Source organism: Phyllobates terribilis, unplaced genomic scaffold (genome assembly GCF_046119375.1).
Source record: "Phyllobates terribilis strain yellow unplaced genomic scaffold, ASM4611937v1 Scaffold_9__5_contigs__length_417890890, whole genome shotgun sequence".
Taxonomy (NCBI): domain Eukaryota; kingdom Metazoa; phylum Chordata; class Amphibia; order Anura; family Dendrobatidae; genus Phyllobates; species Phyllobates terribilis.
This window is the reverse complement of record NW_027362769.1, coordinates 400,705,776-400,727,872: the sequence shown is the minus strand read 5'-3', so window position 1 is coordinate 400,727,872 and position 22,097 is coordinate 400,705,776. Positions and strand designations below refer to the sequence as shown.

The 22,097-nt window shown below is 51.4% G+C and overlaps 1 protein-coding gene across 1 annotated transcript in view; it reads right to left on the bottom strand.

Moving 5' to 3' along the window:
- The window catches only part of LOC141161435 (serine protease 33-like), a 139,593-nt gene extending 117,852 nt beyond the window's left edge, over nucleotides 1-21,741 (bottom strand). The window contains exons 1-4 of the mRNA XM_073646244.1: nucleotides 21,564-21,741; nucleotides 21,193-21,397; nucleotides 20,832-21,103; nucleotides 19,256-19,425 (exon numbers count right to left, since the gene is read on the bottom strand). Coding sequence (XP_073502345.1) covers nucleotides 19,256-19,425; nucleotides 20,832-21,103; nucleotides 21,193-21,397; nucleotides 21,564-21,741 — 825 coding nt within the window. The remainder of the gene's footprint in view (nucleotides 1-19,255; nucleotides 19,426-20,831; nucleotides 21,104-21,192; nucleotides 21,398-21,563) is intronic.
- Nucleotides 21,742-22,097: the final 356 nt, after the last annotated feature.

Below are 22,097 nucleotides of genomic sequence, written 5' to 3'. Positions count from 1 at the left end.
TGTCTGAGTAGACTGGTTCTACCATTGCCTGGTAATCTCTACCTCTCAGACCAATAGCTGCCCGGCACCAAATCATCATTTCACTTTTCGGGGGCATGGCAATAGGGAAAGGGTCACACATTCGCACGCTACCAATCTCACCACCGGAGAGTTCTAGCTGTTGCCGTCGCATCAGTGCCCGGATCTCTTTCTGGAGCACTCGCTGCTGGCCGGAGCTGGCGTTCTTGGCAACCTGCTGTAAAAGGAAAATCACCTCTGCAAGACAATTTTCAATTACATTAGTTCCTAGAGTTATCTTTGGGTGACTCTCGTGTTTGTCAATGTCTACAATGATCAGTCCCTGTGCTGCCAATTCGACTCTACCGATTTTAATGGTCACCTCTTTAAATCCAATCTGTGGCACGGGCTGACCATTGCTGGCGATGATACTCAAGTCGTCGTCAGGGTAGCGGGTGATATCCGAGTCATTCCAGTACTGCTTGAAGAGCACGTACGGGATGGTGGTGACCTGTGACCCGGTGTCCAGTAGGGCACTCATAGGAATGCCATCCAGTACCACGGGTAAGACTGGACGTCCTCCCACATATTTGTCGCACCAGTTCGATGGGCCTGGTGATCTTTTTCCTGGGGGTTGGCCCTCTACCCCAGGTTGTGCCAGTTTAAAGGACAGTACCTTGCCATATGTCCGGGTTGATTGCAGCGGCGGCAGATGGGTCGTCCGTCCTCGTTGTATCGGTCGCTGGGTCTTCCTCTGGCCGGTGGGGTCCTCCTTGGTCGACGCCACGGGATGTCCTCCGGTCCGGATGCCAGCTGGATCTTCCCTGGAGTGGAAACCTGTAAAGACTGCACAGTTCGGGTTAGCGCAGCAACGCTTTTAGCTAGCTCTTGGACCTGATGGTGCAGGTCTGGAGCCGGGTCATTGTTCAAAGCCTGCGCATCAGCTCCCACAGGCCCTGCCGACAAGGGCGCCGCCTCCTGGTGGTAAGTGGTAGTGGGGCGTCTGTGGGTCACAACGCCACCTGGTGCCGGTTCTCGAAGCACCCGGATGGCTCTGTCCTTGAACTGTGCAAATCCCAGATGAGGGTCCTGTAAGGCCATTGCCCGCAACTGGGTTCGGTGGGCATTGCAATATAAACCCTCTATAAATTGTTCAGTCAACAGCCTGTCCTCGTCTCCCACGCCGTCAGGGTCGGTCTGCTTAATGGCTCTCAGGGCCTCTTGTAGGTTCAGGGCATAGTCCCTTATACTCTCATGTGCCCGCTGTTTGCACCCGTAGAATCTAAGCTTGATCTCGGCTGAGGTGCGGGTATCAAAGGTGTCCCTCAGCCGGGTTAGTATCCCTGCGACAGTCCTCCCCCCAGGTGGCCAGGACTTTACCTCCCTTTGGGCTGCCCCGGTTAATTGGGCCACCAGGATGCTCACTTTTTGCTCCTCTGTGAGGGGGTACACCTGGAAGAGGCTATCCAGCTTTTCTCTAAAGTCATGCAGGGTATGTGACTCCCCTGAGTACTGGGGTAGCCAGGCTGCCCCCGGGATATAGGGCATGGTGAAAGGCATGACCGCAACAGCGGTGGCGCTGGCGGGGGTTGAAGCGGTGAAGCTCTCCTCCGTATCCGACATCCTTCTCCCCCCTAGTGGACCGTGGCCTACCTTGCGATGATCCTCTTCCGTAGGCCGCGGCTCCGCAGTGGATCGTCAAGGTTGAGGACCTTCCGTCGCGCTCCTGTGACGTCGGCGTCTGCTGGGCTCCTTCCAGGACCTTACGCAACGTCCGGACGTGAGGCGGGGCTTCAGTTCTCGCGCGCTTTCGGAGTCCACGCCCCTCTTCTTCCCGCGCGGCGTCCTCAAGATGGCGTCCAATGGCGGGAAAACTCCACGTGTGGCGGGAAGAAGGCTGAAGATGGCGCCGGATGGCGGGAAAACTCCACCGATGGCGGGAAGGAAGCGGAAGATGGCGCCGGATGGCGGGAATCTTCACCACAGGTAAGTTTGAACAGTCTTTTTCAGGCACGCAGTACCCGGTGGTTGCGGGCACGAGATCCTGCCGACTACGCCAAAAGTTGACGCGCCCCTGGGCCTGTGTCGCGCAGCGTTGCGCACGCGGGAGCTGACCCGGAGCCGGATCTGTTGAGGGTTGTAGTCTCGTGGCGGTGATCCGGTCCGTGCCCAGGGAGTCAGACTAAGTGGCGCTGTATCAGCGGTAGATGTTGGACGACTACGCCACCCGTTGAGTACAGCTAAGGAGCTGCTGCTGCAGGGCAGACCGCTGAGGCCGGTAGTAGGATTGTGCAGCGTATGGCCTCAGGGCAGCCGACGTGGATGATGGGGGTAGCAGGAACCACTCGGAGACGGTACGGTGTAGTTCAGGGTCTTTACTGGTGCAAAGATAGACCCTCCCGGAGTACTGGCTAGCGATTGGGGCCTGGTCAGTCCTTGAGCAGATGGGATCTCCCCTGGCCAGGCGGAGTTGTAGGCCTCCCAAACTAACGATACTCTTCTGGCTACCTTGCTAGAGGCGGGTATAAGTAGCCCACGTCCCTGAGTGTACCGTGTGGTGCTCACCCGTATGGCCGGTGACTCGGGGCCTTCTAGTAGCTTTCGCTCCACGACGGCGGTGCTGGTCCCACGCGTGTGACCGTGCCTTCGGGTTTCTGGGCCAGAGGACCTGCAATCCCCTGCCGGTCGGTTTCTGCTGCTGGATAGGAGTTAGTCCCCACAGCCTCGGACTCCGGGTCCGGTGATAACTTCTCAGTCAGGGCGAGCTCTGCAGCTGCCAGCCCCTGACTCCTTGTAGCACTGCTCCCACAGAGCTCCTGATGTTCTTTTCCTATATCTGCTTCTCTGTCTCTACTTCTTCTCTACTCACTCACCCTGCCTCAGCCCTAGGTTTATATAGGGGAAGTTCTTCCCCTCCCAGGACTGGGCAGGAGGTGTGGCATGCATAGGATCCCTGACCAAGAGACCTCCCACCTGCTCTCAGACATAACATTGCTGTTACTGTGGAAACCAGACCCCTGGGGTGCCACATACCTTTTTGGCGACTTGAGTGCGGATGTGGCAACTGCACCCTGAAAGTACAGAAGCCTTCAGTTTCCAGTTGAACTTTGTAATTCTCACTGGTCAGGGGCGGGTCCCCTCTGCGGCTTGATCCCTCCACCGCCTGGCAGATTCAGGCATATGGGTGGCCTCCAGTACTGCCAGTACCCCTGGGATCCCTTTCACATTCCTGGAGCCTTCCTCCTGCTCCTCCCCTTCTCAGTCTGTCCTGGGCCTCTCTCTAGGCCATCCTCCTTCGCAGAGCTCCTACAGAGCTCCTGCTCCTTTCACTGTCCTCCTCTAACTGCTCACTCTAGAATGTTCCACCCTCTTTTTATATCACTTCCTTCAATGCTCCCCTGATTTACTTCCTCCACCCACACCCACTTCGTGGTTCCCCCTACTTTGGTTCCCCCCACTCCAGCCAGGGACAGGGCTCAGCAGAGGAGCAGTGCATCTTGCCCCTCCTGCTGGTCTGGAGTAGTGTAGTGTTGGATGCAGGTGTTAGGGTCCCGGGCAGTACTCCATCCTTACCTGAGAGTGAGATACCACACCTCTGGGTGAGATGCAGTACCTCTGTGGCGACTGAACCCGCAGGGGCGCCACAAATGCATTTGTCACGGTTGACAGCAATGCAAAAGTGCAAAAACGCTATGTGTGAACATAGCCCAAGGTGTGGAGGAGCATTTTTGTTTTTGGTTATTTATTTTGCTTTATATACAAGTCATTACTCTGGAAAGGATGTTCCTTAACATATTTCCCAGGAAAATCCATTTTGGTTTCGTTTTTGTATGTTTTATTGTGAGTCCGTAAAAGTGGCGTAATACTCTGACCACGTTGTTGACAGCCGTGATCTGAGAGTCAGAAATGCTTCCAGGGGTCTTCCCCATGCTGTTCCCATGTCATTTGAGCACTGTTCCCATCGATTTAGGCAATTTTTAGGCCCTCTGCAGACCGCTGGGGGGAGCCGCCTGAAAAATGCTCGAGTTTCCCATAGACTTACATTGGGCTCATTGCTCGGGTCGAGCACCCGAGTATTCCAATGTGCTCGGCTCGAACAACGAGTACCTGAGCAATTTAGTGCTCGCTCATCACTAGTGAGTATAAATGTTTATTTTTTTGTGTGTGTGCAGCGTGATGAGGGGTGTGATGAAAGCCGGCCGGTGGGTGCAGCTCTCTGGCGCCCCTTCACCTCTCAGGTCAGTCAAGGTACTGCACCTAGAGAAAGTAGTGCCAGGTAGCTGCAACCAGCGCAGGGAACACGGTAGAGTGTTATCCCTTCAACGTCACTAAACCGTAACGTCACTACACAGCACAACTCGCTAGCGCCCTCTTAGCCTCAGGTCAGTCAAGGAACTGCACCTAGGATAAGGGGTCACCAGGGAGACTGTCCTGTAACCTACTGGGTATCGGGGCCCTCTGTAGTGAGGGCGGTATATATATCTTCCTTGGCCGCGCCAGGAATATATATATCTGAACCTCCGACCGTCACTACCAGCCTTCCCCAATCCCCAGTTGGTATGCTGCCACCAGTCCCTATTTTAGATATACGCCCAGTCCGTGAATGGGCCTATATCGGGTCAGGAACCAACCCTGGGTAGCGTTTTTGGCTTGAGCCGAGCTCACACGGACGTGCGTTCGTTATGCAGAATAAAAGGCAGGCCCACAATTACTTGAGGTAATTGATTATAATAATACACTAGATACACGATATACAACTAAATATACACAGGTATAAGGTCAGGCTAAACTATACAACAATGGAATACAACACACAGAATCACCACAGCATATCAGTTACCGGTTTCTTGATTTTCTTGTGACGCAGGGAGAGGATTCTGCGGTCGCAGGCACGGTTCTTTGTTACAGGCTGAGGCCTACCACCGCATGGTCAAACTGCTCCTCCCCTTGGTGGCCTCAGCTGGTGCTCAGATGTTCAGCACACCACTCTTGGGTCAAGACTGACTTATCTCTTGTCTGTCCTGCTATCTTACCTGCCCCGTCCCGCCCACTGCTGGTGAGGTCAGCTGGCTCAGTCTCCACCCTCAGGTCTGACTTCGATCAGAAGCCCAAATTCTAAGGAACCCAATAACTTCTTCTGGGATGGTCTCAGGATACCCCCAGGGGTTCCCATGGATTCGGGCCGCCGTAACCGACCTTTTGATATCAATTATGATACCATACGGTCCTCAGGAATGGCTCAGCGCTATATCTTGGCTTCCAGAGCACGTACCAACGTCTACCGCGGAGGCTTGTGTGCGCAATGGCTCCGGGACGCCGTGATATTTTTTTATTGGCCCATCCCACGCAACATGCGTGTACTATTCATGTTTCTATATCTTATGCCTCCATGCTTGTGACAGACAAAGAAACTAGTCCTATGGGACAAATGGTCAGTTACAGATGGACGAAGCACCCCCCCCTGCTGGCTGTGTTTCCTCTCGAAGTCTTTGAAGCTCCTAGCATTCAAGTGTTAAGTAGGCCCTGGGGCTTCTTATCTCACAGGAGCCTGGATGGGGGAAACTATCTAGTTGACGTTTTAACAGAAGGTCCCAAGGGTGGGGGCTGCTGAAGTGTGGCCATCCCTGGATATGATTTATCATTACCAAGATGGCGGCTACGGGTTCATCACACCTCCCCCTATACGAGGGCGCGAGGGGGTAGCACATTCCTGTGTTCCCCCGTGCGTCCTTCTGCACCCTCCCCTTGCCGGGATAACCCGTCAGCGTTACCGTGGTCACGGCCTCTTCTGTGGCGAATGGAGAAGTGGTACTGCTGGAGAGCGAGGCTCCAGCGTAGCAACCTGCCATTCGACCCAGAGACCGTGTGTAACCAGCTGAGGGGGTTGTGGTCCGTCTCCACGGTGAAATTGCTCCCGTACAAGTAGGGCTGCAGACGCTGCAGGGCCCATACAATTGCCAGGCATTCTTTTTCCACCGTGGAGTAAGCCACCTCCCGGGGCAGTAGCTTCCTGCTCAGGTACAAGACAGGATGTTCCTGGCCTGTCGTGTTGACCTGACTTAGCACAGCACCGAGGCCAAAGTCACTGGCGTCGGTCTGTACCACAAACGGCCGGTCAAAGTCGGCAGCTTGCAGTACAGGGGAGCTACTTAGGGCGGCCTTGAGTGCCCCAAAAGCTGTCTCGCAGGCGACTGTCCAGTCGACTGCGACGGGCAGCTTCTTCTTGGTGAGGTCCGTCAGGGGCTTGGCCAGGGTGCTATAGTGTGGGACGAACCTCCTATAGTACCCGGCGGTCCCCAAGAAGGACATCACCTGCTTTTTGGTCCTAGGAGTGGGCCAGGATGCGATGGCATCCACTTTCCCAGGTTCTGGCTTCAGAACCCCCCCGCCTACCCGGTGACCCAGGTAGAGGACCTCACTCATGCCCAGCTGGCACTTTTCCGGCTTGATAGTCAAGCCTGCCCGGTGGATCCGACCGAGCACCTGCCGCAGGTGCTCTAGGTGATCCTCCCAAGTGGGACTGAAGACTGCAATATCGTCCAAGTACGCAGCCGCGTACCCTTCAAGTCCCTCAAGCAGCGTGTTGACCATCCGCTGAAAAGTGGCAGGGGCATTCTTCATGCCGAATGGCATCACTGTGGACTCGTACAGTCCAAAAGGGGTGATAAAGGCAGAGCGTTCCCTTGCCGCGGGGGTCAGAGGAATCTGCCAGTACCCCCGGCTCAGATCCATGATGGTCAGGTACTTAGCCCCGGCCATCCGATCGAGCAGGTCATCGATGCGTGGTATGGGGAACGCATCGGTGGCCGTTACAGCGTTGAGCCCCCGGTAGTCCACGCAGAGCCGTGTAGTTCGGTCCTTTTTTGGAACGAGGACTACAGGCGAGGCCCACGCGCTGTTGGATGCCTGGATCACCCCCAGCTTCAGCATCTCGTCTATCTCTTGGCGCATGTTTCCCTGCACCTCGAAAGAGACCCGATATGCTGAATGCCGGATCGGCGGGTGATCGCCAGTGTCCACGTCGTGGACAGCCATTTCAGTCCTTCCGGGCAGGCTGCTGAACAGCCCCCGGAAGGGGTGCAGGGTGGTCCCCAGCTGCGACCGTTGGTCCTCCGTGAGCTGGTGGCCAACCCCCACATCCTCGATGGACCCACCCGCCTTGGCTTGGGTGAGCAGATCCAGGAGGGTTTCTACCTCTCCTTCCTCGGGAAGGTTGCACACTGGGTGGGCAGTCGCTTCCCGCTCATGATGAGCCTTCATCATGTTCACGTGGAAGGCCTTCCTCCTTCCACGGGCATGATCCAGGGTGACCAGATAGGTGACGGCGTTGAGTTTCTGGTGCACGAAGTAGGGACCTTCCCAGGCTGCCTGAAGCTTGTTCTGTGGTACGGGGACCAGTACCCACACCTTTTGACCCACCTGGTAGGTCCTCTCACAAGCATTCTGGTCGTACCACCGCTTCTGGTCGGCCTGGGCCTGGGCCATATTGTCCTGCACCAGCTTTGCCAAGGCCATCATCCTGTCCCGGTGGCGCACGACATACTCGATGACCGACACCTCGGGGGTGGCCAAATCCCCTTCCCATGCTTCCTTCACCAGAGCCAGGGGGCCCCGTACCCGTCGCCCGTACAGGAGCTCAAAGGGGGAGAACCCCGTTGAGGCCTGCGGAACCTCCCGGTAAGCAAATAGGAGGTGTGGGAGGTAACGCTCCCAGTCTCTCCCGTGGGAGTCGACCAACATCTTAAGCATCTGCTTTAAGGTGCCCTTGAACCGCTCACACAGGCCATTAGTCTGTGGGTGATACGGGCTGGCCACCAGATGTTGCACCTGCATTTGCTTACAGAGGGACTCCATCAGCCGCGACATGAACTGGGTCCCTCGGTCGGTGAGCATTTCCTGGGGGAAACCCACTCTGGAGAAGATCTCCAGTAAGGCGGTAGCCACCTTGTCGGCCCGAATGGACGACAAAGCTACCGCTTCCGGGTACCGGGTGGCATAGTCCACTACCGTGAGTATGAAGCATTTCCCGGAGTGGCTGGGAGTGGACAGAGGTCCAATAAGATCCACAGCGACCCTCGAGAAAGGCTCTTCGATGATTGGCAGAGTTACCAGTGGGGCTTTGGGGAGCGGCCCCGCCTTCCCCACCCTCTGACAGGTGTCACACGAACGGCAGTAGGCACCCACCGCGGCTCCCATCCAAGGCCAGTAGAAATGCTGAGCTATCCTGGCCTTGGTTTTAGCGATCCCTAGGTGTCCGGCCATCGGAATCTCGTGTGCGATCCGCAACAATTCCGCCCTGAACGGATAGGGTACCACTAACTGTCGGTCCCTGGGCCATGCCTCCGGTGAACCCTGCTGGACCGTTACCCGGTACAGCCGTCCCTGGTCCCAGACCACACGCTCGCAGTCTGACTCCATGGGAGGCTGTGCCGCCTGTTCCTTGAGAGCTTTCAGGCTGTCGTCTGCTTCCAACGCAGCCTGAAATTCCTGACTTGATGTGGCCAGAATCGATGAAACTGCCACATCCTCCGTCAGCCCCTCCGAGCATGTCACCTGGCCGCTGTCTGACCCGGCAGACACTTGGTCAGAAGTGGGGAAGCCGTCGGACCTCTGCAAGGCTCCTTGGGCTCCGGCGCTCCCACTCCTGGTGACAGCGGCTATGACCGCTGTGACCGTGGGTAGTGCCCGCTTCCCCTCTGTTTCTGACCAAGCCGCCCGATCAGGCAGGCTTCCTAGGCCTTTGGACATCTCGGATGTGGGGAACTCCTGCCCTGGGGTCTTACCTGGCGGCTCCTCTCTTGGGACACCCCCACCCCCCATGGCCTGTTCCTCTACAGAATCCTGCCCGCCCCCTCCCTCACCGGAGGACAAGAGGTCACGGCACGCCGGCTGAGCACCTCTGCGGGCATCCCCACACTCCCCACCTGCTTTCACTAACCCTGTTTGTGTTGTGTCTGTGCAGGTGTTACCCTCAGGTTTCACTCCCTCGTCCTCAGCAGGACGCACACTACATACAACATGGTTGGCATTAGCAGCAGACAAATCAATACACTCTTGGGGGGCCGAACTTGGGGGTTCAGAGGGTACATACTGCGATACTAGACACCCCAAGTCGGTCCCTAATAAAACATTTGCGGGAATATTTGGCGTTACTCCCACCTCCCGCATCCCCCTCCCGGCACCCCAGTCCAAATACACCATGGCAACGGGAAGTGCCGGCTCCACGCCTCCAACCCCGGAGACGGAAAGAGTCTTTCCTGGTACCAAGTCCTGGGGGGACACCACCTCAGGCCGTACCAGTGTTCGTTCAGCACCAGTGTCCCGCAGTCCCATGACCGCAGAACGGCCTATGGTGACGGGTTGGATGTTGTCCAGGGACCTACCACCACCCCCTCCCACACACAAAACATTGGGCGCTCTCTGGGACTGGGATGGGGTCTTTTGGCGCTGGGGACACTCAGCCCTAAAGTGTCCTGGTTTGTTGCATAGATGACAACGTCTTACGTCTGGTCCTTGCCTGGAGAGGGCAACAGGGGAATACACCCCTTGTGTTCTAGGGGCCGGGGAAGCAGGGGCATGATTGGGCTTACCCCCTCTCCAGGTGCTGCTGGCAGACTTCTTCAGCTCAGGCGCCCTGTTATTGGCATACTCGTCTGCCAGGGCGGCTGTAGCAGAAGCCCCTGTTGGTTTTCGGTCACGGAGGAACTGTCGGAGGTCCTCTGGGCAGTTCCACAAGAACTGCTCCGTGACGAACAGTTCCTGGACCTCCTGGCGGGTAGTAAGCGCTAGACCCGAGGTCCAGTGCTCTGCGGCTCTCAACAGCGCCCGCATATGATCGGTCCAGGTGTCCTTGGGGCCACGCAGCAGGCTCCGGAACTTCTGGCGGTACGACTCGGGAGTGAGGTTGTACTGCCAGATCAGGGCCCGCTTGATGCAGTCGTAGTTCTCTACCTCCCCGGCAGGTAAGTCCCCCAAGGCATCCAGGGACTTACCCCTCAAACGGGGGGTCAGGTATCTGGCCCACTGATCCCGGGCCAGATGGTGCTGAAGACAGGTCCGTTCAAATGCCACCAGAAAGGAGTCCAGGTCCCCATCCTTCTCCAGTAGAGGGAAGTCCTCAGCTCGGACTCTGGACGACTTGGTCTCCTGATGGGTTGGTTGCTCTAGCGGAAGCCCCCGCTGGGCCAGGTCCAGTCGGTGCTGGCGCTTCGCATCTCGCTCTGCACGCTCCGCAGCCTCCCGGCGCTCTGCAGCTTCACGCTCCGCAGCCTCCCGGCGCTCTGCAGCTTCACGCTCCGCAGCCCGCTCCGCAGCCCGCTCTGCACGCTCCTCCTCCGCTGCCTTCTCTGATGCTGCCAGGAGGGTTTTGTAGACGGCATCGCCATGAGACTGGAGACTTGCCATAGCCGCTTATAAAAGGGCTTGTGATCTGGACAGGTTGGGCTGGGTAGGTGGTGGGCAGCCCACTGCGGGACCGTATACTGGGGACTGGCTCCCTGAGGTGCCCGGGCTGGACTCCTCCTCGCCATGAGTAACAATGTCCTCCCCTCCTGCCACACGGACCGTAGCATTAGCCTCCTGCAGGGTCTTGCTCCTGGTGCCATCTGCCATCTTGGTAACCGACACCGCTGCAACCCTGAGTTTGCACACACCTTGTTATACTTTTAGCCTGACCGTCTAACGTTGGGCTGACCTTAAGACTCCAGCAGTGGAAGTTACCACTGGCAATCTTTAGTACCTGGGAGTAGGGGTCCCACAACACTATTATTCTGCAATCCCACCGCTCTGCCACCAATGTGATGAAAGCCGGCCGGTGGGTGCAGCTCTCTGGCGCCCCTTCACCTCTCAGGTCAGTCAAGGTACTGCACCTAGAGAAAGTAGTGCCAGGTAGCTGCAACCAGCGCAGGGAACACGGTAGAGTGTTATCCCTTCAACGTCACTAAACCGTAACGTCACTACACAGCACAACTCGCTAGCGCCCTCTTAGCCTCAGGTTAGTCAAGGAACTGCACCTAGGATAAGGGGTCGCCAGGGAGACTGTCCTGTAACCTACTGGGTATCGGGGCCCTCTGTAGTGAGGGCGGTATATATATCTTCCTTGGCCGCGCCAGGAATATATATATCTGAACCTCCGATCGTCACTACCAGCCTTCCCCAGTTGGTATGCTGCCACCAGTCCCTATTTTAGATATACGCCCAGTCCGTGAATGGGCCTATATCGGGTCAGGAACCAACCCTGGGTAGCGTTTTTGGCTTGAGCTGAGCTCACACGGACGTGCGTTCGTTATGCAGAATAAAAGGCAGGACCACAATTACTTGAGGTAATTGATTATAATAATACACTAGATACACGATATACAACTAAATATACACAGGTATAAGGTCAGGCTAAACTATACAACAATGGAATACAACACACAGAATCACCACAGCATATCAGTTACCGGTTTCTTGATTTTCTTGTGACGCAGGGAGAGGATTCTGCGGTCGCAGGCACGGTTCTTTGTTACAGGCTGAGGCCTACCACGGCATGGTCAAACTGCTCCTCCCCTTGGTGGCCTCAGCTGGTGCTCAGATGTTCAGCACACCACTCTTGGGTCAAGACTGACTTATCTCTTGTCTGTCCTGCTATCTTACCTGCCCCGTCCCGCCCACTGCTGGTGAGGTCAGCTGGCTCAGTCTCCACCCTCAGGTGTGACTTCGATCAGAAGCCCAAATTTTAAGGAACCCAATAACTTCTTCTGGGATGGTCTCAGGATACCCCCAGGGGTTCCCATGGATTTGGGCCGCCGTAACCGACCTTTTGATATCAATTATGATACCATACGGTCCTCAGGAATGGCTCAGCGCTATATCTTGGCTTCCAGAGCACGTACCAACGTCTACCGCAGAGGCTTGTGTGCGCAATGGCTCCGGGATGCCGTGATATTTTTTTATTGGCCCATCCCACGCAACATGCGTGTACTATTCATATTTCTATATCTTATGCCTCCATGCTTGTGACAGACAAAGAAACTAGTCCTATGGGACAAATGGTCAGTTACAGATGGACGAAGCACCCCCCCCTGCTGGCTGTGTTTCCTCTCGAAGTCTTTGAAGCTCCTAGCATTCAAGTGTTAAGTAGGCCCTGGGGCTTCTTATCTCATAGGAGCCTGGATGGGGGAAACTATCTAGTTGACGTTTTAACAGAAGGTCCCAAGGGTGGGGGCTGCTGAAGTGTGGCCATCCCTGGATATGATTTATCATTACCAAGATGGCGGCTACGGGTTCATCACAAGGGGTACCATACATACCAGGATAGGGATGAGGGGGGCCAACATCCCAGGATAGGGGATGAGGGGTATACTATGCATACCAGGATGAGAGATGGGGTGCCATGCATACCAGGATGGGGGATATAAGGGTGCCATGCATACCAGGATGGGGGATGAGGGGTGCCATGCATACCAGGATGAGGGATGGGGTGCCATGCATACCAGGAAGAGGGATGGGGTGCCATGCATACCAGGATTGGGATGAGGGGGTACGATGCATACCAGGATAGGGATGAGGGGGTATCATGCATACCAGGATAGGTATGAGGTGGGCCATACATACCAGGATAGGGATGAGGGGGAACCATTCATACCATGATATGGATGAGGGGGTGCCATGCATACCAGGATAGGGGATAATGGGTGCCATGCATACCAGGATTGGGGATAAGGGGTGCCATGCATACCCGGATGAGGGATGGGGTTCCATGCATACCAGGATAGGGATAAGGGGGCCATACATACCAGGATGAAGGGTGCCTAGCATACCAGAATGAAGGGTGCCATGCGTACCAGGATTGGAATGAGGGGCGCCATGCATACCAGGATTGGGATGAGGGGCGCCATGTGTACCAGGATGGGGATCAGGAGCGCCATGCATACCAGGATGGGGATCAGGGTCGCCATGCATACCAGGATGGGGATCAGGGGTGCCATGCATACCAGGATGGGGATCAGGGGCGCCATGCGTACCAGGATGAGGATCAGGGGCGCCATGCATACCAAGATAGGGATCAGCAGCACCATGCATACCAGGATGGGGAACAGGGGCGCCATGCGTACCAGGATGGGGATCGGGGGAGCCAGGCATACCAGGATGGGTATCAGAGGCGCCATGCGTACCAGGATGGGGATCATGGGTGCCATGCGTACCAGGATGGAGATCAGGGGCATTATGCGTACCAGGATTGGGGATCAGGGGCGCCATGCATACCGGGATGGGATGGGGGCCGCGTATAATAAGAAGGGGAGGCATATATACCAGGATGGGGGATTTTAACAGAATTGGGGGACATCCATAATATAACGGGAGATGTGTCCTTCTGTCCGAAGCCTCTAAAGACTGAGCATGTGCGATGCTCCTGCGCAATCTGGCTCCAGACCGAAGAACACATACAGCCTCTACAGGTAAGAGGAGTGTATAGCGCAGGAGATCGCGGTATGCATAGACACTGAATGCATACCGCGTTCTCCGGCACCATAAGTACTTACCTGACTGGGAAGAGTGCTGCCGCGGTGCCTCTGTTCGGTCCGGTGGCCAGGGGAGGAGTGCGGCGCATAGCGCGCTGTTCGTCGGCACTTCATCAAAATGGCGCTGGATAGCGTGCTATGGACTTGCGCGTACTCCGGCGCCACACTCCTCCCCCGGCCTCTGGATATGGCGCAGGATGGGGGCAGCACAAAAAAGAATGGGGGCAGCACAAAAAAGGATGGGGGCAGCATATTCCAATAAAAATGCTCGCCACCCGGGCATTGTTCAATAGCTAGTATAGATATATTGATATATAGATAGATAGATAATAGATCGATAGATAGATGGATTAATATCAACTGAGTTCAACTCATTGCTTGCGTGGGAAAATACTCTCTGCGCATGCGCAGCCTCACTGAGTCAGTGTATTGCTGGCGAATGAACAGAGCAGTCACATACTATGTGGGACCCTCGTTATTTGGACGTCGGAAAGGTAAGGATGAGGTTGGTTTATTATTTTACTTTTATTATTGGTGATCATGGACTTTGGGGATTAGCTGTAAGGTGAGTATATGGTGTTTTTTAATTTTCGCAGGTGTAGGTGAGTATAGTGTGTTTTATTTTTATTTTAATATTTTTTTATTCATTTTAAATTTTCTTTTTTTACTTTCAGCACAGTACAGACTCCGGCGGATGAGAGACTACTGCTCCCATCCAGCGGCGCATGTGCCCACTCTTTCCTATGGCAGGCCTCCTGCTGGCTGATGGTGGTAGTAGTACCATCATCCGGCACCTATGACCCGCGGTAAGCTATTTACCGCCGGGTCACTTGTCATTGCTGTGTCATCATGCTGACACCTGTCAGCACCTGTCAGCATGATGCCACAGCGCTCTGACCACGGTAATGCAATTACCGCCAATCAAAGCCTGAGTTTCCTCCTGATATTCCCCCGTGACTTGTCCTCAATGATGGTTGGATTTAGTTCTGGATAGAAGTGTCCAGGGACTGTCTGCATAAGGCTATGTGCGCACGATGCGTATTTCAAGCAAAAATTTCCTGTGCGTTTCTGCATCTCCTTGTCAGGAAAAACGCATGCATTTTTTATATGCATTTTTGACGCGTTTTTGATGCGTTTTTTTACATGCTTTTTTTAAGTGTTTCTGTACATCAATGAATGCTTTTGTGGGCTAAATAAAGTTATTTGGTGGGACATTGCTTAAACTTTTGGATTACCATCAGAACTGGGGTGAGTATATTGGTTAATTTGAATGATTAAAGAATGTGTCTGTTGTATTTCAAATAAAGTGTTTACTCTGTGTCTGTGTGTTTATTTAACTCTTTACTTTCCTTTAATTAAGTTTTGTTATGAAAAGGTCTGATTGACATCTTGTCATCACCAAACAAAAGAGCTAGTTGTCAGCTAGTCCCATTCACCCAATCTTCATTAGCATTTCTATTCATGCAATTTATGCGGCTGCTGTGAGCTGCTATTTTTAGATTGAAAAGGTGCATTTGCAAACATGGTCCCTGGTCATAATTAACATCTCACAGCTGGTTCGTTAGCTGCTACGTCCCCCCGATTAGCACTCAGCAGCGCTTTAGATGCAGCATATTTTTGTTGCGTCCAAAACGCAGTGTTCTAATGCCGCACTTTTGTTGTCGGTACATGTGAATCCACTGCATATAATGACACTTCAATCGGTCAAAATCTGCAGTAGAGACTAGTGTATCCGTTTCAGAATTTGACATGCCTCTGGTGAGTTTGGGTACGTGGCCATGGACAGGAGCCGCTGCCGGTTTAACACTGCGTGTTTATACAGCGTCAAACCCGCAGCGTCCAGATGTTACAGCAAAGTGGATGGGATCTCTAGAAATCCCATGTCCACTATGCGTGCATCAGAGGCTGCGGATCACCTGCGGACACTGACATGCGGTGCGTCTTTCAGGACCGCAGCATGTCAAACTCTCTTGCGGAGTCACTAGTTTCTGCAACAGAAATGTGACCACTAGAATGTATTGAATGCGATAAATCTGCATGGTTCAGTGAACACATGTGGATTTACCTGTGTTCAATAGAATGCAACGTTTTGGACACAGCAAAAATTTGCATCCAAAGCACTGCTACATCCAGATCATGGACACAGAGCCTAAAATAAAAAAAAAATGCCGTGGGCTCCCACTTCTTTTTTATAAACAGCAGAGGGAAAGCCGACCGCTGGGGGCTGACATTAGTAGCTGGGGAAGGGGCCATTAGCCAATAATGTTCCCTGGCTATTAATATCAGCTCACAGCTGTTTATTTAGTCTTTACTGGATAGATTACAGAGGGACCCCAGAAAATAATTGACGTGGGGTCCCCCTATAAAATCTAACCAGAAATCTGGTGCTTAGCCTCCGCTCTTCCCATTGCCCTGCAGCGGTGGCGAGCGGGTAATGGGCCGCTGGCTGCGGGAAGCAGCGAATCACCGCCGGGGACCAGGAGGACACCGCTGTGAACTCGCAGTCTTTGGCTTTAATTGAAATGCTGCAAATCCACAGGTTACCTGCAGTTGTTCTGCATTTCAATTCAAGTCAATAGGTGAGAATTCGCGGCGTGATCGCACTAGAAATGGTCATGCTGCGTTTTTTTAACGCAATGCGAATCCAGAGCGGAAATTTCCGCATCATGTGCACAGCACTTCCGGATTCGCATTGTGATGCATGGTAGACCTATTAACAAGCGTTTTCGCAGCATTTCCACGACAGGAAAACCGCAGCAAAAACGCATCAAAAACGCTACGTGTGCACATAGCCTTACTGTGGATGAACACTTACCAATATATTGTATAATATGGGAAATCTCACGACAGACGTCACAATCTGCTGGTGATTTTAACTCCACCCTTTTTGCAAAATACATGGATACAGATGATCTGAGACTTAGGGTGTGACGATGTCATGACATCGCAGTGCCTAGTCCGTGCCAAAGACCGGACCGAAACTGCGAAGGTGAAGAACAAAGAATGGGAACTTTCAGGAGCTGCATGAAGATGGTGAAGACCAAGGAGACATGAGCATAATTGTTTTTATTTTTTTTAACCCATTTTCAATTCAGAAAAAATGCCGTCTTGTTGCATTCACTTGAAGTGAATCATAAAATATTAGTATTTGGGCTAATACTGATTTTTTTGCGAAATTCAAGACAAATTTGATGTTAGTCTCTTTAGAATAATGGTTCCTAGAGTATAATCTCTATGTATGGACCTATAATTATATGTAATAGTCTTATACACTACTATTCATACAGAGGGTCTGATGAAGGCCTCAGGAGGACCAGAAACATTCACGGCTGTTGAATCGTCCGTACATCGAACATGTGAATAAATACACCTTCTACATCAGTGTTCCCCAACTCCAGTCCTCAAGGACCTCCAACAGGTCATGTTTTCAGGATTTCCTTAGTATTGCACAGGTGATGGAATTATTGCCTGTGTAGGTGATGCAATTATCACCTGTGCAATACTAAAGAAATCCTGAAAACATGACCTGTTGGAGGTCCTTGAGGACTGGAGTTGGCGAACACTGTTCTACATAACTGGTGTCTGGCGAGAGACAGAAGTTTTCTTCTTGCTCTACCCCACCACCTCCTACTGCCCACCGAGTGTTGGACTCTCCGCACACCATGTCACAACCACTCACATCATCCAGGGTGGTCAACTTGATTTTTTATATTTTATAGAAAGCTTCTCAAAAAATCTCATCAGACCTAAAAATTGTACAGACACATTAGAAAACCATAACAAATCATTAAGATAATAAGTGATCCATGTCTGCAGCCCATAATTCAGATATGAATACATCAGCAGCATTCACTGTGACCCGAGAACATAAAATTGTTACAGTCATAATAATCTTTATCTTTAAAAAAAATCATGGTCGCCTCAAATTTTCTGGAATTTCAGGATTTTTGCAGCCAAGGCGTCATCTGGTAACGAAGTCGTTGCACATACATTGAGATTCATCTAAGTGTATTTATGAACTACGTGTTGTGTGCTGTATGTGTTCTGAGAGGAGTTTTGTTTTTTGTTTTAGTTTTTTCTTCTATCCTGATAAAAGGTTTCTATTCGTGATAAGCGAATCTGCTGGAATTAGGAAAATTTTCTCCAATTTGACCAGGAATTTCCAATTGCTTTGAATTTATTCAATGTTAATAGAATCAGCCTAATTTATAATGTTTTATGGTCCGGAGAGACTGTAATAACATTAAGGTTAGAAAATGAAAACACACAGTATACTTCGCTCGCTGTTCTTCTACCTCACTGCCACAGCTCCGAGCCTGGTCTTCCACCAGTTCCCTCCAGATCCAGCCTGGTCTTCCACCAGTTCCCTCCAGATCCAGCCTGGTCTTCCACCAGTTCCCTCCAGATCCAGCCTGGTCTTCCACCAGTTCCCTCCAGATCCAGCCTGGTCTTCCACCAGTTCCCTCCAGATCCAGCCTGGTCTTCCACCAGTTCCCTCCAGATCCAGCCTGGTCTTCCACCAGTTCCCTCCAGATCCAGCCTGGTCTTCCACCAGTTCCCTCCAGATCCAGCCTGGTCTTCCACCAGTTCCCTCCAGATCCAGCCTGGTCTTCCACCAGTTCCCTCCAGATCCAGCCTTGTCTTCCACCAGTTCCCTCCAGATCCAGCCTTGTCTTCCACCAGTTCCCTCCAGATCAGCCTGGTCTTTTTTCACTTTGCACACTTAGATGATCCACATTGTGACTTCCGGATATCACGACGTATGTTGTTTGAGGCCTCCTCAGCTCAGGAGAGCCGGTGGAGAGGGAAGAAAGACACAGAAGAGAATATCGCTTGTCATGAAGACCAGGAGACCCCAGAGCCAGAGGAAGACCGGGCTGGGAGCTGTGGTGGCACGACAGGTGAGCGGCGAGGTGAGCATATTATTTTTTTTTATTTTTCAAACCTTCAGAAGGCCCTTAACAATTGCACAAAGTGAATCACTAAAATGAAGCAATACAATTTTTTTGTAAAATCCAAGGCAAGTTTCCTCTCATCATTTTGCTAATCTGTTTTATCTATGACTTGAGATGTTGCACTTATTAATGGATTTCCCAGCAGTCCCATATGTCTTCTATGCAATTCATTAAATAAACTACTGCTGTTGTTTTCCTTTTCTCTGGATGAGACGCGGTCATCACATGTTGACAGGTTCACACCCGCAGGGAGTTTGGAGAAACAATTCCTGATTATCAAGAATCCTAGTGATTCCGACAGATTGTCCTCCCGTATTATATCCTACGAAGGAAGAGCAGAAGATGAGACCTTTTGAGAGCTCGTCTGTTTCTTAGTTTAATTCTGATGTGCTTCTTAATATTTATTGGAGCCGTTACTTAAATAAAACTAAAAAACATTAAAATCAAGGTAAGAAGAATCAAAGCCATCGGTTCTGGACCCTGACGCTTGTCACTTCCATTTATGGGGATTTCCAGGTTAGTAAAATTAAGTTCTGGGATGTAGGCTTGTATCCAGGTCTGGTAGGCTGTGGTGAGTGTGTAGACCCCGGGACGGTTGGGCAGAGCACAGCCTTCACCCCAGCTGACAATGCCGGCCTGGTACCATGCTCCTTGTACTTTACACACCAGAGGTCCTCCTGAATCTCCCTGGATGGAAAGAAAGCAGAATCGGTGACCAATTGAATGGTGGACATGACGCGTTGAGTGACTACAATACAATATGAAATGGAAGAACGATATATGAATAATTTGGTGTACCTGGCACGAATCCTGTGTCCCGTAATTATACCCGGCACATATCATGTCATCCAGGATAATATTTGTGCTTTTATTCACAGCTGAGTTTATGTGGTACATGGCATCACATGTTTTGGAGTCAATCAGTGGCATCATCACTTCTTGAAGAGTCTCGGGATACGGTAGATTCACTGTGGAGTTACATAAGACATTGTGAGACTTCTCATCAAGTCTAGGCATAATCAATGGCCAACAATATATGGAAATCCAACCATTTTTCATCCCTCATTAGGTATTTATGGACCGATTAACCTTTGGTCTTATGATTATGACGCATTCTTGCCAGGGTCGTCTAATTTAGAAAAAAATATTTTTATTAAAGGATCCTCATTTTTTGGGCAGAGTGTCTGTAGATCTGGAGGACCTGGCCTGTCCTACAATACACAGATAACCCATTGATATGAATAGATGCAGTGCAATGCTCACACTCTCCTGTCAATGCTCACACTCTCCTGTCAATGCTCACACTCTCCTGTCAATGCTCACACTCTGTCAATCCCTTCGCTGGCTCCCCATTGCCCGGAGACTCCAGTTCAAAACCCTAACCCTGGCATGCAAAGCCATCCATAACCTGTCTCCTCCATATATCTCTGACCTAGTCTCCCGATACTTACTTACACGCAGCCTCCGATCCTCACAAGATCTCCTTCTCTACTCCCCTCTTATCTCCTCTTCCCACAATCACATACAAGATTTCTCCATCCTCCCTACTCTGAACTCTCTACCCCAACACATCAGACTCTCGCCGACCGTGGAAACCTTCAAAAGGAACCTGTAGACCCACCTCTTCCGACAAGCCTACAACCTGCAGTAACCACCGCTCCACCATACAGCTGCACGACCAGCCCTACCCTCACCTACTGTATCCTCACCCATCCCTTGTAGACTGTGAGCCCTCGCGGGCAGGGTCCTCGCTCCTCCTGAACCAGTCGCCGACTTGAATTGTTCAAAATTTAATGTAATTGTTTGTGCTATGTATATCCCTTTCACATGTATAGCGCCATGGCATAAATGGCGCTATAATAATAAATAATAATAATAATAATGACTTTCCTGTGGTGGCTCTGCATGTAAATGTAACACCTACTGCCAAATTTACCCCCAAATCACAGTCCCACCAGGAGCACAATTTGGGAACTGTTTCAAATGAAGAGACCTTTCTATCAAGTAATGTTGGCCACAGTAGAGAACCCCTTTATCCTTTTACATCCATGACTAGAGATACTGGTGTCTCCTTAACAATTTTGGGGTACGTTATACAGAGATTTCGACCATGTTCCCTTGACTCTGAGATGGAAATGTTGTCCATCATGGATTTTATTTTGCATTTGCCATCAGGTGACGTGAAGTTCTCCACCTATCTAGTGCCCATAAGTTTCCTATCACAGATGGTAACGCCATTGAGAAATTTCGTAAATCGGAACAATCAGGGGGAGACTCTCGACTACTGCTGACGGTCTCGTTCTTGTGGAATTTCCAATGGTCACTTGTCGTTGACATCACAAAACTGAGAAACAAAGTGTCATGAAGGACTTACCTCCAGAGTTGATGTCTCCCCAGCCGGTTACCCAGCAGTCCAGTTTGGAAGGGAAGGTGACCAAGGATGATGGTAAGCAGATAGGCAGAATGTACTTGGTGTAGGTGACAGGGCTAGTCAGCTTAATCAGGGCGATGTCTCCTGGCCCCATTATCCCCACAAATCTGGGGTGAGTTATAATTTGCTGTACATAGGCGTAGTATTCATGGCCGTCTATAATCGACAGTCGGTATTTCCCCAAGTAAACACTGTAATAGCTTGGGTTCCTGGAGCTGCGAAATAGGAAACATAAAAATAGAGGCTCTCAGTGACATCACCTGGAGTTTTCAGGAAATAATATAGATTACCCCTTAGGACTTACTTTTCGAAGCAATGGGCAGCACTCAAGACCCATTGGTTGGCGATCAGAGACCCACCACAGATATGAGATCCAAAATACCGCAAGCTGATCTGCCATGGCCATTGTCCATCCATAGCATCCGTACCCCCCACAATCCGGTTATTGACCATTGGGGACCCACATACAGAATAGTTGGTTGGGGCCGGGGATGAGGTATAACTGGCTACTGGAATAACAGAATGAACACATGCTGAACAACTGGGTGGAGTATGGCGAGTACGTCTTAACACTCTCTCAAAGAAGTCAATGGGTCATCTCTAGAAACAGTCTCTAAAGTCATCTTCTAATTGGAAATAATAGACTTGTATTGAGCGACCATGGCCGCCCCTTACATATAAACTCTGATTGATCAAATGGATTTCTTAAATTTTCTACCATATAACTTTTTGAAATGGTGCAAAAATTTAGAGATTTCTGCCATTTTTTATACGAGTCCCATCTTACTTTTTTGAAAAGGCTAATGGAGCTTAGCCGGGTGGGGTCTTGGATGAGAGCGGCCAGAAAATCCATCATAACTTACATTAGAGTGGCGTACAGGAGCTAAAAGATGTGCCACATTGTTGATGAATTTGTCCCATCTTACACCAGTGCACGCTTCCACTCTTGATCATTTGGGACCATATCGTAAACCGCTTATTAGCGAACCCCGGCAGTCGGTTTCTTAGCGGCACATCTCTTTTATTCGGTTGAAATTTTTAACTTTTGAAAATTGCTCTTCCCAAAAACTTTTTAGTTTCACTTTGTTTCTGACACATGAACATTTTTTTTTGTGTTATTTAATAAGAATTTTTTTTTTCTTTTATCAATAGCAAATTCAGCAAAAAAGTCAGAACATAAGTTCTTGCTACTTTTTATTTTTTTTATTT